At 44.3% G+C, this 15,172-nt stretch overlaps 1 protein-coding gene across 2 annotated transcripts in view; it reads left to right on the top strand.

Moving 5' to 3' along the window:
• Window positions 1–15,172, top strand: part of LOC100359138 (uncharacterized) — a 143,732-nt gene that overhangs the window by 40,704 nt on the left and 87,856 nt on the right. For both annotated transcript variants that reach the window (XR_011381949.1, XM_051853594.2), the window contains exon 6: window positions 3,789–3,890. Coding sequence is in view for 1 of the 2 variants with exons in the window: in XM_051853594.2 (XP_051709554.2) it covers window positions 3,789–3,890 (102 nt within the window). In the remaining variant the exon portion in view is untranslated. The remainder of the gene's footprint in view (window positions 1–3,788; window positions 3,891–15,172) is intronic.

The raw sequence follows: 15,172 nt of genomic DNA, 5'->3' as shown, positions 1-15,172 counted from the left end.
CATGAACTTCAAGAGAGCAAGACCCTTGTCTGTCTTCCCCACTCCATTTCTAGTCTATAGGCAGACAGCTGGGCACATGGTAGAGCCACAGTGAGTGTCTGTGAGTGAGTGGCTTCTGCTCTTGGACTATTGGATCTGTAAAGACAGAGACAGCGTCCTTGTTTTCATCAAATGCTTTTGTTCCCAGGGAGGTGGTCACAGCTGAGCACACTTGGGCAGATTGCTCAACCTTTTCCTCTCTGTGTCATTTCTCATACAAAACTTTATTTCAGAAATAATTGACTAGGGCAGGCATTTGACCTAACCTTGGACTTGGAATGTCCCATATGGGTTTGAGTACCAGCCCCAGCTTTCTCTTAATGTGCTCTCTGGGAAACAACAGGTGATGGCTCAAGTTCTTGGGTCCCTGCCATCCATGTGGGAGACTCATGGATGAGTTCCAAGCTCTTTGCTTTGGCCTGGCCAACGGATTCTTACAGACATTTGGAAAGTACATTAGTGAATGGAAGATCTCTCTCTCTCTCTCTCTCTCTCTCTCTCTCATCTAATAAATAAAAATTTAGAAAAACATATATTGACTTACCTCAGCATATCTGAGAGGAAATTAATAAAATAGATGGCAAGTCTTCTTGCAAACCTTGAAAAGTATAATACACATCTATAATAACAGTGATTCTGCAGCACATAGGGACTCACCAACCCAGTGTACCTGTCAGAGATGGCAAAGAAGAGATTCTTCATCAAGTGGGAGAATGGACTGAAGTCCTTCCTGTGGGGAGCAACTGGGAGCAACTCGGACTAGACTAAGTTACTGGAATTAAGACTTATTCTATGCATCTGCTCTCCCACAATATGGCGCTGAGAAGGGAGTAACAACTTCTACACAGCTGCCTCTCGCCAACTTGAGTGATGACCTGCAGGAGCTGATCCTGCTCCTGATTGGAGGAGAGCAGCGTACTCGGCATGTGGGTAGCAGAGTTGGGATTGGTGGAAGAGGACTATAAAGGAGGAGCGAGACAACATGCACCAGGAACACCTGAGGAACATCTGAGCAGCCCCTGAGAGAGCCGGCCTGTGGGGAGCAACTGGGAGCAACTCGGACTAGACTAAGTTACTGGAATTAAGACTTATTCTATGCATCTGCTCTCCCACAATATGGCGCTGAGAAGGGAGAAACAGCTTCTACACAGCTGCCTCCAGTTCAACCAATAGACTGTGGGACCTGCTCCTGATTGGAGGAGAGCAGTGTACTCGGCGTGTGGGTAGCAGAGTTGGGATTGGTGGAAGAGGACTATAAAGGAGGAGAGAGACAACATGCACGAGGAACATCTAAGGGGAACACCTGTGCAGCCCCCGAGAGAGCCGGCCGGTGGTGTGCCGCTCCCCCGCGGAAGTGGGGAATGTGGCAGGGGGAACTGCCCTTCCATGGAGGTGGAAGGGACGGTAGCCAACCTGGGAAGAACCAGCAGCAAACCCGGGGAGGGCCGAGCAGACGAAAGAACAGCGCAGGGTCCTGTGTCATTCCTCCACGAAGAGGGGGAGCGACACCGGCCGGCCGGCGGTGTGCTGCTCCCCCGCGGAAGTGGGGAAAGTGGCAGGGGGAACCGCCCTTCCACGGAGGTGGAAGGGACGGTAGCCAACCCGGGAAGAACCAGCAGCAAACCCGGGAAGGGCCGAGCAGACAAAAGAATAGCTCAAGGTCCTGTGTCGTTCCTCCGCGAAGAGGGGGAGCGACACTTCCCATTCCCAATACAACTGCTGTCCATCACTTTAAACTCCCAAGAGTTTCTTTGGCCTCTGGAATGTTTTGGCCTTGAAGCAACAGATTAATATACTACCCATAAATTCTAACATATTTCTTTATTTTTTTTTGTTTTGCTATTTGAGAGGCAGAGAGATATACAGAGAGGCAAGCAGACAGAGGAGAGCTCCTACCCACTGATTCACTCCCCAAATGCTGGCAATGGCCAGGGTTGAAGCTGGGAGCCAGGAACAAAATCCAGTTCTCCATCATGAGTGGCAGGAATCCAATTACTTGACTCATCACTGCTGCCTCCCCCCCACCCCACTCCCCCAGGATCTGCACTCACAGGAAGCTGGAATCAGCAGTTGGAGCCAGAAATTGAACCCAGGCAGTCAGATGTAAAACATGGTTACCTTAGCTGCTAGACTAAACACTTGCTCCAAATTACTGTTTTCTTTAATGAAAGAGGACTGTATTAGATTTAAATTTCTAAGGTATTGATTTTCCACGCCCTTATCAATAGAATGACACTTTTAGTTTATAACTAATTACACAGCTTTTTTCCAAAAGACCTAAGAATAGTCCTATTATTAACAATCACTTCTAGAGCTCAGGAAGTTCATCTTTATACTTTATCATGATTTATTCCTTAGTATAGTTGTTAGGATAATAGTCATTCAGCATTGCGTTCCTGCTTCCCTCTGGGGAACTTGACCTTGCATAAAACCAAATTCACATTCTTTTGAAACCTTTTGTTGTAATTTTTTTATTGGCTCAAAAATTATTCCTCTGAGATCACTTAAACAATTTTGATGTTTAATGATCCAGGTATGTATATTTTTTTCTGAATCAAAAAATGAAATATGATTATACCATAAATATAGAATGCCTACCATGGCCACCTCTCCCTTCGTGGATATCATCTTTCCACCAAAGGAAGTCTTACTGAAACATGGTTTCTAACTTGGAATCCTGCCCTTTCCTCACCTCTGAAGTGTGATAGCCCCAAGCAGTACTGCAGAGAGATGACTTTGGGCTATGAGCTTCATGCCTTCAGAAATTTAAACTGAAAAAATGCACTCTGTGGTGGACACAGAAGTTCAACTGTCTTGGGGTAGAGAAAAGTCAAGAAGGCCTGGGACGGCTCCAAATATAGGGATAAGCCAGATTTGTCAGTGAGCAGAAGGTGTGTGGAAGGAATACACATGCATGCAAACACACACATCCACACTTACATGAGGGGACTTCAAAGAATTTATGAAAAAGCAGAATTAAAAGATTTTGGTGCATAACAATTTAAAGCCATGCATAGTTTTTTCATAATGCACATTTCCCATGAACTTTTTGAAGATGCTTTGTGCATACAGAAAGGAGAATATGGAGGTTGTGGGCAGTAAAGGGGACAGGAGGAAAAGGGAGGAGAAGCGTGGAAAGCAGACAGATTGCTGAGCAGGCTAATTAAAGATCCTGAAACGGGTGCAAAAATCCACAAATCCCTACTGCCGGCTTCTTGCACATCTGCACCTTCAGCCCAGCACACCCCCATAGCTCCCATTTCTGCAAGGCCCAGATGTTTCTGGTTTTTTTTTCCCCCTGGGAAACTCAGTTGTTCAGGTTTTCTTGGGTTCGTGTGAGACCTAACTGGATGGCTCAGGAGTCTGTTCTTTCATTCCCTTATATAACCTTACTTAAAAATTATTTCATCGTTAACAGATCTGGGTGGCTCAGGTCTGTGTGGCTCAGATGCCCTCCAGAGCAGCTGTGACACAGGTCAAGCACAAGGACGTGGGAGTCACACTGCCTCCTACTCACTATGGGGCTTAGGCAAGTTGTTTACCCATGCTGCCTCAGGTTCCTCCTCTCCAAAAGTAAAAAATATCAGTAAGGTATTGTGGAGATTAAACTAGAAAGCACTTACATAGTGGTTAGAACATTTTCATTAGACCTGGCATGTAGTAAACAATGATGAATATGAGATACTTGAAAATACCCTTATGATATCTGACAATTAACTCAAAGGAACACCCTCTTGTTTTCTCTTTAGTCCGTGAGCGAACTGTGAAACTCTTCAAAGGAACCGGGGATTATCCTTGGGGCTTCCGAATTGAGTTCTCCAAGCCAATCATGGTGACGGAAGTGGACACCAGTAAGTGGTCTGATGATAGAAGCTTTATTTTAGACCCCAGTGATCTCAACCCTAACAAAATACACTCAAACTCAATAGCCTTCAAGATCATTATCCTGTAAAACATGCATATGCACTAGAAGCAGCTTCTCAATGTCAGTTTACCCAAAACTCATGATGAGGCGTGCTCCTAGGGTGACCACATGTTTTAAACGATCATGCTTCCCTGTGGGAAGCACTGGTCCTCCTACCACAGTATCCTGCCTGTCCACTGTGCACGTGGCACTCAGTTCTGGAGACAAGAAAGACCTCATGAGCTTCCAGCTGCCCAGCCTCAGTGTTTCAGAGTTTCTGGGAGCAGTTCCATTCCCCTCTAAATTATTTCTCTTATGGCTTCTCAAGTTTCCTTATTTCCTAACTAGCAAATTGGGACTTAGTAGGTGGTTAATAGGAGTTAGATCCTTTGCTTCCCTATTTCTAACATTAGAGTAATCTGAGAGGAATGTTTAAAAAAAAAAACTCAGAACCAAAATAAGATTAAGAGTAAAAGATAGATACCCACACCCTGCATGGTGCATCAGGGGAGGCTTAATGAGATTCTAAATTACACTACAACAGTGACTTGTTTGCCTATCTCCCCATTTGGACTGCAACATCCCAAGATCAGAGAGTCTGTCTTATCCGTCAATGACCAGAGAGCAGTGTCCCAGCCACTACAGAGCAGGTATCCAAAAAAAATTTGCTTGTTGAGTGACTCTAACAGCCCTGGGTGTCTGCAGGCTGGGACCACATGGCATGGAAAGCAGTAGAGGGGCACCCTTTCCACTTTACCCTTCTGCCTTAATTCCTTCTCTGGCTTCATTATCATCCAGAGTCAAGCTTCATTTTCCTTTGTCAGCACTCAGAGTTCCTCTGTCTTGTGCCCTGTGATTCCATTCGCATGCTACTCTCTCATCTATAAAAGGAAGACCACCAAGCTCTGGTAAAGGCCCTAAGATGACAGGTACAGCAGATGAAATTCTCACCTTCCGGTCCAGAATTACACAGCCATGAGTGATTCCAGTAGGCAGGAAATAGTGTTCAGACAACCACCTATTTGTTACATTAATGGTATTTTCTGATCAATTGCCAGTGCCTGAGAATAGAGAAAAGACATATTGAGCATCCAGAGAGAATGTGAAATCTTCCTGGTGCAGCAAGGACATTAAGATTTACAGGTTCAGGATCCACCATAAGGAAGCTTCTTACAGGGTATCACTTAAACCAGGTGATCAATGGCACCGATTTTGTAAAATGCAGTGACTCAGTCTGCTTTCGCTGGAGGGGGAAATCTAGGTACTAAATAACCTGCATGGCTGTGTCACATTCAGGAGATTTAAAGAAAGACGTTTACTTATTTATTACATCAAATTAGAAATTGGTTAATTTCACTTTAAATGTAAAGACCATATGATATCACAGACATGAATCCACAGTCATTGGTTATCTACTCCGAGTGTGGCATTATATATGTGTTTTCCATGTAATCTGTACAAAGGACGTTGAACATGATATTGCCATGTCCATTTAATTGATAAATATATTCCGCATCAAAGTAATTAAATGACTCGCCTAAGGTTATAGTATAAGCAGGGTCACAGCAGAATCCAGATCTCAGAATTTCTAACCGCAGAACCAGAATTCTTTCACTGTGACTTAGATCAGTTGGGACACTCAGGTACAAGTGATAGAAAAGCTGAACTGAAATGGTTTAAGCAATGAAGGGGATTGATTGACTCCCAAGAGTTGAAGGCTGTGAAATAGCACAGGTATTTGATTTGTGTCTGTGGCTCAATCACTTCATCTAAAGGCATGATTTCTTTCAGCCCCAGCCTGGGTGTTGCAAGGCTTCCGATTTGTATCCACAATTACCCCAGCTGTTCCAGCTTGCCCATCACAGATCATACAGTCAGAAGCTGGGATAAGCTTCCAACTCCAAATGTGCTCATGCCCCTAGGGGCAGCATGAGCTTCTTCACTGACTCCAAGTTCAAGGGAAATAAGATTGTCCTGAGATACTGGAAAACCAGGGTCTGGTGTGAACCCAAGGGTGCAATAATGCCCCTTTACCTTTTTTTTAAGATCTATTTATTAACTTATTTTTTTGAAAGTCAGAGTTAGAGAGAGAGAAGGAGAGGGAGAGGTCTTTCATCAGCTGGTTCACTCATCCAAATGGCTGCAATATAGGGCTGGGCCAGCTCTGAGTCATAAAGCCAGGACCAGGAAATTCATCTGGGTCTCCCACGTGGGTGCAGGGGCCCAAGCATTTGGCGCCATGTTTCTTCTGCTTTCCCAGGTGCATTAGCAGGAAACTGGATTGGAAGTAGAGAAGCTGGGACTTGAACTGGTACCCATATAAGATACCGGTGCTGGGGCCGGCGCTGTGGCACAGCAGATTAAAACCCTGGCCTGAAGTGCCAGCATCCCATATGGACACCGGTTCTAGTCCTGCCTGCTCCTCTTCCAATCCAGCTCTCTGCTATGGCCTGGGAAAGCAGTAGAAGATGGCCCAAGTCCTTGGGCCCCTGTACCTGCATGGGAGACCCGGAAGAAGCTGCTGGCTCCTGGCTTCAGATCGGTACAGCACTGGCTTTATAGCCATCCGGGGAGTGAACCAGCAGATGGAAAACTTCTCTTTATCTCTACCTCTCTCTGTAACTCTGTCTTTCAAATAAACAAAATAAATCTTAAAAAAAAAAAAAAAAAAGATATCGGTGCTACAGACGGTGGCTTAGCCTGCTACACCACAGCACTGGCCCCTATACCCCTTTAACATACACGAGCTACTACAGAATGTAGAAGATGATGAGGGTTGTTGTGAGAAAACCACAAATTGCTCTACAACCTGTTAGCCTCCAGCCATATGGACACTGTGACTCCGCATCCAGGGGATTGTAAACAACAGTCACACAATCACACAAAACATCCCCTGGGCACACAAGGTAGGGGTTGGACCTCTTCTTGATGGAATGGTACTTGACATGTGATCCTTTCTTTAAAAGCCCTGTTATTTTAACAAAGAATTGCCCTTGAATTTTCCGTGACTTGATTCTGGTTGAGTTTATCCGCAACTGTCTAGAAAAATATTGAATACGTTAAATATAACATCAACTCAGATATACAGTTGAACTAACATTTCAGGTGTCTCACTTCTGATGGAATGAGCAGTGTTCAGTCAGGGTATTGTAGGAATTTACTCTTCTCTGTACTCTCCACTCACCTTGTGTACTCTTCCTCCCTCTCTGGGTGAATTCTGGGATGAACCCTAAATATTGTAGTCTCTCTCCCGTGATGTCTTTCTTTTGTGTTGAAAGTCCAGTCTAATAACCATAGAACTACAGTTCATCTAGTGCAGTAACCAACATTTCTGGATTTTTAGCCAATCTGAAAGTTTCTCTCCTCCCTAAATGTTGCACCAGCCTCACACTTGCAAGCATGGGTTATCTTCTTGACTCTTTCCTACCTCTGTTTTCTATTTGTCAGAAATCCTTCCTCTATACCATCAACTATACTTGAATGTGTACCTGTTTATCTTTTCCTCCTTCCCCTGTTGAAACCAACCATTTCTCTTGTTGATCCCTTTACTCTCTCTTCTCTCAGGACTTACAAAACTGTTAGTAAATTAGGAACGGATAGAAACCTCTTCAAGGTCTTGAAAGGAGTTCCTTTTTCTCAGTTGCAGTCATCTAAGATACCAAAACAAAATAGATGTGCAAGAGGTGGGAGGAGGTCACTGTGGCCAGCAGAGGACAAGAAGCATGAGTGGACAGACAGCCTTCAGAGCTCAGTGCTGCTCTGTGCAGCAGCTGCAAAGCAGGCAGGAAAGGAGGCAAGATTGGGTACAATGAGTTTTGAACTGCAGTGTAGCTCTGAGACATTGCAAAACAGGTTAATAGGGAGCTCCGGAGCAGCATCCGTCAAAGAAGCCTGGTTGGCCAGCAACAGCCTGACTTGAGAGTCTCTTCCAAGTGCAGTACTCAGTTGGAAACACCTGGGGGGAGTGTAATCAGGTGTCAGATGAGATGTACCCAGAAGTGTGAAGGTGAAAACTTTCAGTCGATTCCAGTTGTCACAACAGGTAAACTTGGACAGGATAGCTCTAAGACTGCCACAGAAGGTATGGGATAGAAAGCTCTGGGATGAAAAAAAAAGTAACTTGATGAAACAGCTCTAATAAAGCTGTGAAGAATATGAAGCATCTTCAAAACATTAGTGGAAAATGTGTATTATGAAAACTATGCACGGCTTAAAAATGTTTGCACCAAAATAAGCTTACTCTTTTTTATTATTATTATTATTTGAAAGGCAGAATGACAAAGAGAGAATGAGAAATAGACAGAGATCTGTTGGTTCACTCCCCTAATGACCACAAGTGTCATTGGGGCTGGCCAAACCAAAGTCAGGATCTAGAACCCCAACCGGGTCTCCCATGTGGGTGACAGGGGTCCAAGTATTTGAGCCATCTTCTGCTACCTTCCCAAGTGCATTAGCTGGGCTGTCACTGCGGCTCACTTGGCTAATCCTCTGCCTGCGGCGCCGGCACCCCAGGTTCTAGTCCTGGTTAGGGCGCTGGATTCTGTCATGGTTGCTCCTCTTCCAGCTCTCTGCTGTGGCCGGGAAGGCAGTGAAGGATGGCCCAAGTGCTTGGGCCCTGCACCCCATGGGAGACCAGGAGGAAGCACCTGGCTCCTGGCTTCGGATTGGTGCAGCGTGCCAGCTGTAGTGGCCATTTGGGGGGTGAACTAACGGAAGGAAGACCTTTCTCTCTGTCTCTCTCTCACTAACTCTGTCTGTAAAAAAACAAACAAACAAAGTGCATTTGCTGGAAGGTAGACTTCAAGTGGAGAATCCAGAATTCAAACCAGTATGCATATAGGATGCTGGCATCTCAGGCAGCTGCTTAACCTTCTGCACTACAGCACCACCCCCAAGCTTTCCTTTTAATCCTATTATCCATAAACTTTTTGAAGTACCTCCATATTACTTTGAAAATAAAATAGGGGCGGGCAAAAGGTCTTCCTTTTTTTGGTTCACCCCCCAAAAGGCCACTCCAGCCAGAAGTACGCTGACCCAAAGCCAGGAGCCAGGTGCTCCTGGTCTCCCATGCAGGTACAGGGCCCAAGCACTTAGGCCATCCTCCACTGCCCTCCCGGGCCACAGCAAAGAGCTGGACTAGAAGAGGAGCAACTGGGACTGGAATCCGGCACCCATATGGGATGCCGGCGCAGCAGGCGGAGGATTAACCAAGTGAGCCACGGTGCCAGCCCCTGGATTCGCCACTTCTGATCTAGCTCTCTGCTGTGGCCTGGGAAAGCAGTAGAAGATGGCTCAGGTTCTTGGGCCCCTGCACCCATGTGGGAGACCTGGAAGAAGCTCCTGGCTCCTGGCTTTGGATTGGCCCAGCTCCGGCCGTTGCAGCCAACTGGGGGTTGAACCTGCGGATGGAAGACCTTTCTCTCTCCCACTGCCTTTGCTTCTCTCTCTGTGTAACTCTGACTTTCATATAAATAAAAAAAATCTTTAAAAAAAAAGAATACAGAAAGTGAAGAGCACTAAATGAACAGCAGGAAAGACATTCTCATCAGTTTTTTTTTAAGATTTATTTTTATCTATTTGAAAGGTAGATTTACAGAAAGGGGAGGAAAGACAGAGAGCGAGAGAGAGAGAGAAATCTTCCATCTGCTGGTTCACTCCCCAAATGGCTTCAACAGCAAGAGCTGAAGCTTCTGAGTCTCTCACATGGATGCAGGGGTCCAAGCATGTGGTGCTATCCTCCTCTGCTTTCCCAGGAGCATTAACAGGGAGCTGGATCAGAAATGGAGCAGCCAGGACTCGAACCAGCGTTGCAAGCAGAGGCTTAACCTGCTAGTCCACAATGCCAGCCCCTCATCACTTCTAAATCTTAATATTTATTTAAATCTTAATATGTAATATTCCCTAAACTGATCTACAGATGTAATTGCAAAAAAATTGCATCAACATTCTAACAGAGAAATTGTTTTTGTATTAACTTTGGGTGTTTTTGGTTAACAACAAAAAAGTCCATTAGACACTAAAATATTTATAGAAAAAGCAAAGGGCAAAGTTATTAAGCTGAAAATTCTTTTATCCAGGGGAAAAACATTTTATTCTATAATTAGATATTAAAATGCAAATGCATGGATATATTCTTACTTTGATATGAATGATTTCAATTAAAGTTTAATCAGTTAGGCAAATACATAAATGACTATTTAGCAAATAATCCCTTTAATGATTAGGGAAGGGAGGGATTCATCCCCAAACATTGTTGGAATTTTGGAGGGGAAGCATGGACCACAAACTAGGGAAGAAAGAGAAGAGAAGGGGAACCTAGGACTTAGTTGAGGAAAGATAAAGATGGCTAAGGTGGCCCAGGTTCCACCCTACCTGCCCTTTATACCTTTCAAATGAGCAGGAGCAAGACACAATGGTATGTCGCATTATTTCTGTTTCATGGACACAAAAGCAGACAACTTTTTATCATGAAGTGAGTTAGAGAAATCTGGATTTAACAGAATTTCCTAATGGACGTTTCCCACCTCTTCTCTTTCTTTGGTTTTCTCCTTCCCCACTCCCACCTCTCCCCCCTGCTTTCACTCCTTTTCTCCATCCCTGGCTCTGCTTCTTTTTTTTTTTTTTTTTTTTTTTGAGATTTATTTATTTATTTTAGAGGCAGAGTTTACAGATAAAGAGAGGGAGAGACAGAGAGAGAGGTCTTCCATCTGCTGGTTCACTCCCTAAGTGGCTGCCTCGCCGGAGCTGAGCCAATCGGAGCCAGGAGCCAAGGGCTTCCTCTGTGTCTCCTGCGTGGGACAGGAGCCCCAAGGACTTGAGCCATCTTTTTTTTTTTTTTTTTTTTTTTTGACAGGCAGAGTGGACAGTGAGAGAGAGAGACAGAGAGAAAGGTCTTCCTTTGCCGTTGGTTCACCCTCCAATGGCCGCCGCGGCTGACGCGTTGCGGCCGGGGCACCGCGCTGATCCGATGGCAGGAGCCAGGAGCCAGGTGCTTTTCCTGGTCTCCCATGGGGTGCAGGGCCCAAGCACCTGGGCCATCCTCCACTGCACTCCCTGGCCACAGCAGAGGGCTGGCCTGGAAGAGGGGCAACCGGGACAGAATCCGGCGCCCTGACCGGGACTAGAACCCGGTGTGCCGGCGCCGCTAGGCGGAGGATTAGCCTACTGAGCTGCGGCGCCGGCCGTTGAGCCATCTTCTACTGCTTCCCCAGGCCATAGCAGAGAGCTGGATCAAAGAGGAGCAGCCGGGACACAAACCTGCACCCATATGGGATGCTGGCACTGCAGACTACAACGCCATTCCCACCACCACCACCACCCTGTTCTACTTCTGACTACACATGGTTAGTCTTCAGTAAACAGAGGAATTCCCTAGGAATATACAAATGATTACACTTTCAAAGTTGAACAATTTTGACTTTGTTCTAAGTTGAGCAGGTTCTTGCAAAATATCCAAAACATTGACTCAATTTGTGTGCCTTTCTAGGTAAAATGAGTAAATGCAGCTCAACAAAATATTGTGACTTGTTTCACTTCTGACTCTTCTTTTGCAACTGTTTGGCGAGAGAGTTAACTCTATCCCATTCATTCAAATGAGAGAGAAATCAAAATGTTTGCCTTGCAAATGACCGAATGGAGGAGGCTCTGGGGCTGTGTAGCAGGGAAGCAGACGCATCTCTACCAAGGCAGAAATGGTACAATACATAGTTAACCTAGGGGTTTATTCAGCGTTAACAAAAACGCTGCCCTGGCAGGGCTTCCTGTGGCTGCTGAGTCTATTTCTCTTTTTTTCCCTGTCTGCGTCGTGCTGAACAGCCCCCTCCGAAAGGCATTGTCAAGTCCTATCTCCTAAATGAGGGGTTGAGGGACTTTAAAATTACACAGATTTCCTGCACTTCTGAGAATCTTATTCATCCCACAAAACATTGTTCTGGAGGCACTGGAGAGGCTTAATTACATAGCGCTGATGAAAGATGAAGTGAGGAGACATAGGTGGGATGGAGATGATTGCCCATAAGTATACAGAGGCTGAGCCTGCTTGGAGCTTACATAACTAATTGCCCACGCACATTTTCTATGGAAGCCTAAATGCTGGTGAGGTCTGTTGGCATAAACAAAAGAAACAGATGTTCCAGCTTGGATACCAAGCATCCTTGAAGAAAAAAAACTACACATTTAGGGAAGGACAAACTACAGAGGAAATTATGGACAGGTCCAACTTTCTGGAAGCTCTAGAATTTTAAAAGCTGCTGCTATTGTTCGCTCAATTTTTTCAAATGAGAAGTGCAAGCCCCCTTTTTAATGACAAGGTTTTCAGATTCTGCCTTTTATGTAAATATGCATGAAAGCATTGAGGATCTCTGCATTTAGCGTTTTATAATGAACACAGAGATGTGCCTTTTAGTTAAGTGGCCTATTGGAGGGAAATGTAAATGTAGGAAATCCTGATCCTGTTTCCCACCACCTCCTGCCTTCCTGGGCACTGTAGGCCAAATTTTCCATCTGCTCTCAAGACAAACCTCAAAATGGGTAAACAGGGTCACCTTGAAATATCTCCCTTCTTTGTTTACTAATCTTGTGAAGTTGAAGTCGGGGATCTTTACTCAACATTTTGAGAGTTCTTGCCATATATTTAGATAAGGATTCTAAATATCGGCTGCTTATAAAATGAAACAGGCAACAAGGTATAGTTTTTAGCACGTATTCAGTGAGAGAAATCCTCAGGAAAGTGAGGGCTTTATTTGGGGGAGAAAAAAGTCTAACAACTAAGTTGGGTCCATATCAGGCAGAGTGCAGGCCAGGAGCTACGTGGAACAAGCGTGCAGTTAGGAGCAGTCACAGGTGGCAGAGCTAGGGAAGGAAAGCAGAGATCAGCACCAGAAGGCCACTTGTCTGGAGGCACAGGACAATAGGGCAGGCCCACCATGCTCCAGGCCTTTTATTCACTTCCGAAAGGGAGCGGTTATGTACTCTCATTGACAGGTGGGCATACAGGTGTGGTCAGGTAGGGGCCTGAGACCACGAAAGGGGGGCAGGGCTAAGGCATGGCACTGGCTCACAAATCTAATCGATTTAATCTTATCTGCCTGGCTATACTAAATTCAGAGGGAGAGAGAAGAAAGGAAAGAAAGGAAAGGAAAGAAAGAAAAACCACAGAAAGTGGAGTGTTGTGAATTGTCCATTAATGCCTCAAACTGCCACCATAGGTGACAAATAAAGGTAAAACTTAGAATTTGCATGGCACAAAAGAGGACCATCGCACCCCCTTTAATTACAGTTAAAAGCAATCAAAAGAACTATCCAGAAATAGTTCCTCTACAAACAGGAATAACTTTCACTGTCATAGCTCAATAACGTAAATAACACAACTTTGAAAGACTGAAGGATTTGAACACACATTTATTTGAAGAAGATATATACATAGTCAATAAAGACATAGAAAAAATGCTCAACATCTGTAGCCATTGGGGAAATGCAAATCAAAACAACAGAGATCCCATTTCATACCCACAAGAATGACTACTTTTAAATCAGATAAAGACAAATATTGGCAAGAATGTGGAGAAATCCAGAACATTTGTGCAATGCTGGTGTGAATGAAAAGTTGTGTAACCGCTTTGGGAAACAGTCCAGCTTTTTCTCAAGAAGTCACCTATAGAGTTGCCATTTGCCCAGGATTCCACTCCTAGGTATGGACCAAAGAGAAATGAAAACACATGTCCATAAGGAAACTTGTACTCAAATTTTCATAGCACCATTGTTTACAAAAGTCAAAAGTTTAAACATTACGATTTTCTATCAGCTGATGAATGGATATGTGAAATGTCATATTCTTCAATTATAAGAAATACAGTACAGGCTATAACATAAATGAATCTTGGAAACCTTATGCTAAGTAGATGGAGCCAAGCACCAAGAGAATGCATATTATATGATTCCATTTATACAATACACAATAGCCAAGTTTATTAAGGCAGAAACCAGATTAGTGGTTTCCTGGAGCTAAGGAAACAGGAAGTAACTGATGATTATAGTGCTTCTTTCTGGAGTGACAAAAATTAGAGTCTGGTTATGGTTACACAACTCCATGAATGAACTAAAAACCACTGAATCACACACTCTAACTGGTTGAGGTACATGGTGTATGAGTTATATCTCATTACAGGTGTTTTTTTTTAAATAATTTTTTCCCATCTTAATAGATCCTTCAAGTAAAAAAAATTATTTAAAGGCAAATTTTACTTGCAAGAGACAATGTTATTAGGTTCCTTCCTTTAATCATAGTGGCTCATAACTTAAGTCTCTCAGTTGACCTATCCATCAGCACAACTCAAAGGTTTTAGTTCAACTTTCGTGACCCTGCTTCAAGTTCTTTTGTCATCATTTCCTTTCCCGTCTCCGTATTTAGTCACCTTTCCTCTGTCTTCGTTCTTGACTTCTTGAACAGAACTTGATTTCAAAAGCCATTGTGAAAGTTACTTTTCTGGCATCTGTTGACCAATCCTGCCCTCTTGAAATTCTTCTTTTGCTTTGGTTGATTTCACACTCTTGCTCCTGTGCCCTGCAGGCTCTACCTGCTCCTCCTTTCGCTTCCTCTTTGTCCCCGTCCTCTCCCTAAAGGTAATGATTCTTCAGGATTGTGTCTGCAGTGCTCTGCACTTCTCTCCCTGCATCTCTCTGTTGATTATAAATCCTGCGTCTCTTCCTCAGGCAGGCCCATCTCATCTCCCAGGTTTCAAATGTGGTTTTTCCCCATCATCCCAGTGGACATTTTTAATTTCCCTCTCATGGTTACCTCAGTGTATCTAAAAACAAACACCCACATTTAACCAACTTTTTAACATTCCCTAGCATGTATCATAGGTTGTTTTAATCCTAGGAAATACATAAATAAGTAAATAAATAAATACAAAATTTTACTTGCCCAAGAGACGCTGTTGGTCCACTCAGAGTAGATAGGTACAAAATGAGTGTAATAAAATGTTCAGTTCCCATGACAGACTTTCTTTTTAAAACTTATTTATTTATTATTTGAAAGGCAGAGGTAGAGAGAGAGAGAGAAAGTGAAAGTCTTCCATCCACTGGTTCACTCCCAAAATGCATTGCAACCAGAGCTGGGCCAATCTGAAGCCAGGAGCCAGGAGCTTCTTCTGGGTCTCCCATGTGGGTGCAGGGGCCCAAGGACTTGGGTCTCTGCTGCTGCTTTCCCAGGCCATAGCAGAGAGCTGG

This window comes from Oryctolagus cuniculus, chromosome 14 (genome assembly GCF_964237555.1).
Source record: "Oryctolagus cuniculus chromosome 14, mOryCun1.1, whole genome shotgun sequence".
Lineage (NCBI taxonomy): Eukaryota > Metazoa > Chordata > Mammalia > Lagomorpha > Leporidae > Oryctolagus > Oryctolagus cuniculus.
This window is presented reverse-complemented; position numbering and strand designations above follow the sequence as displayed.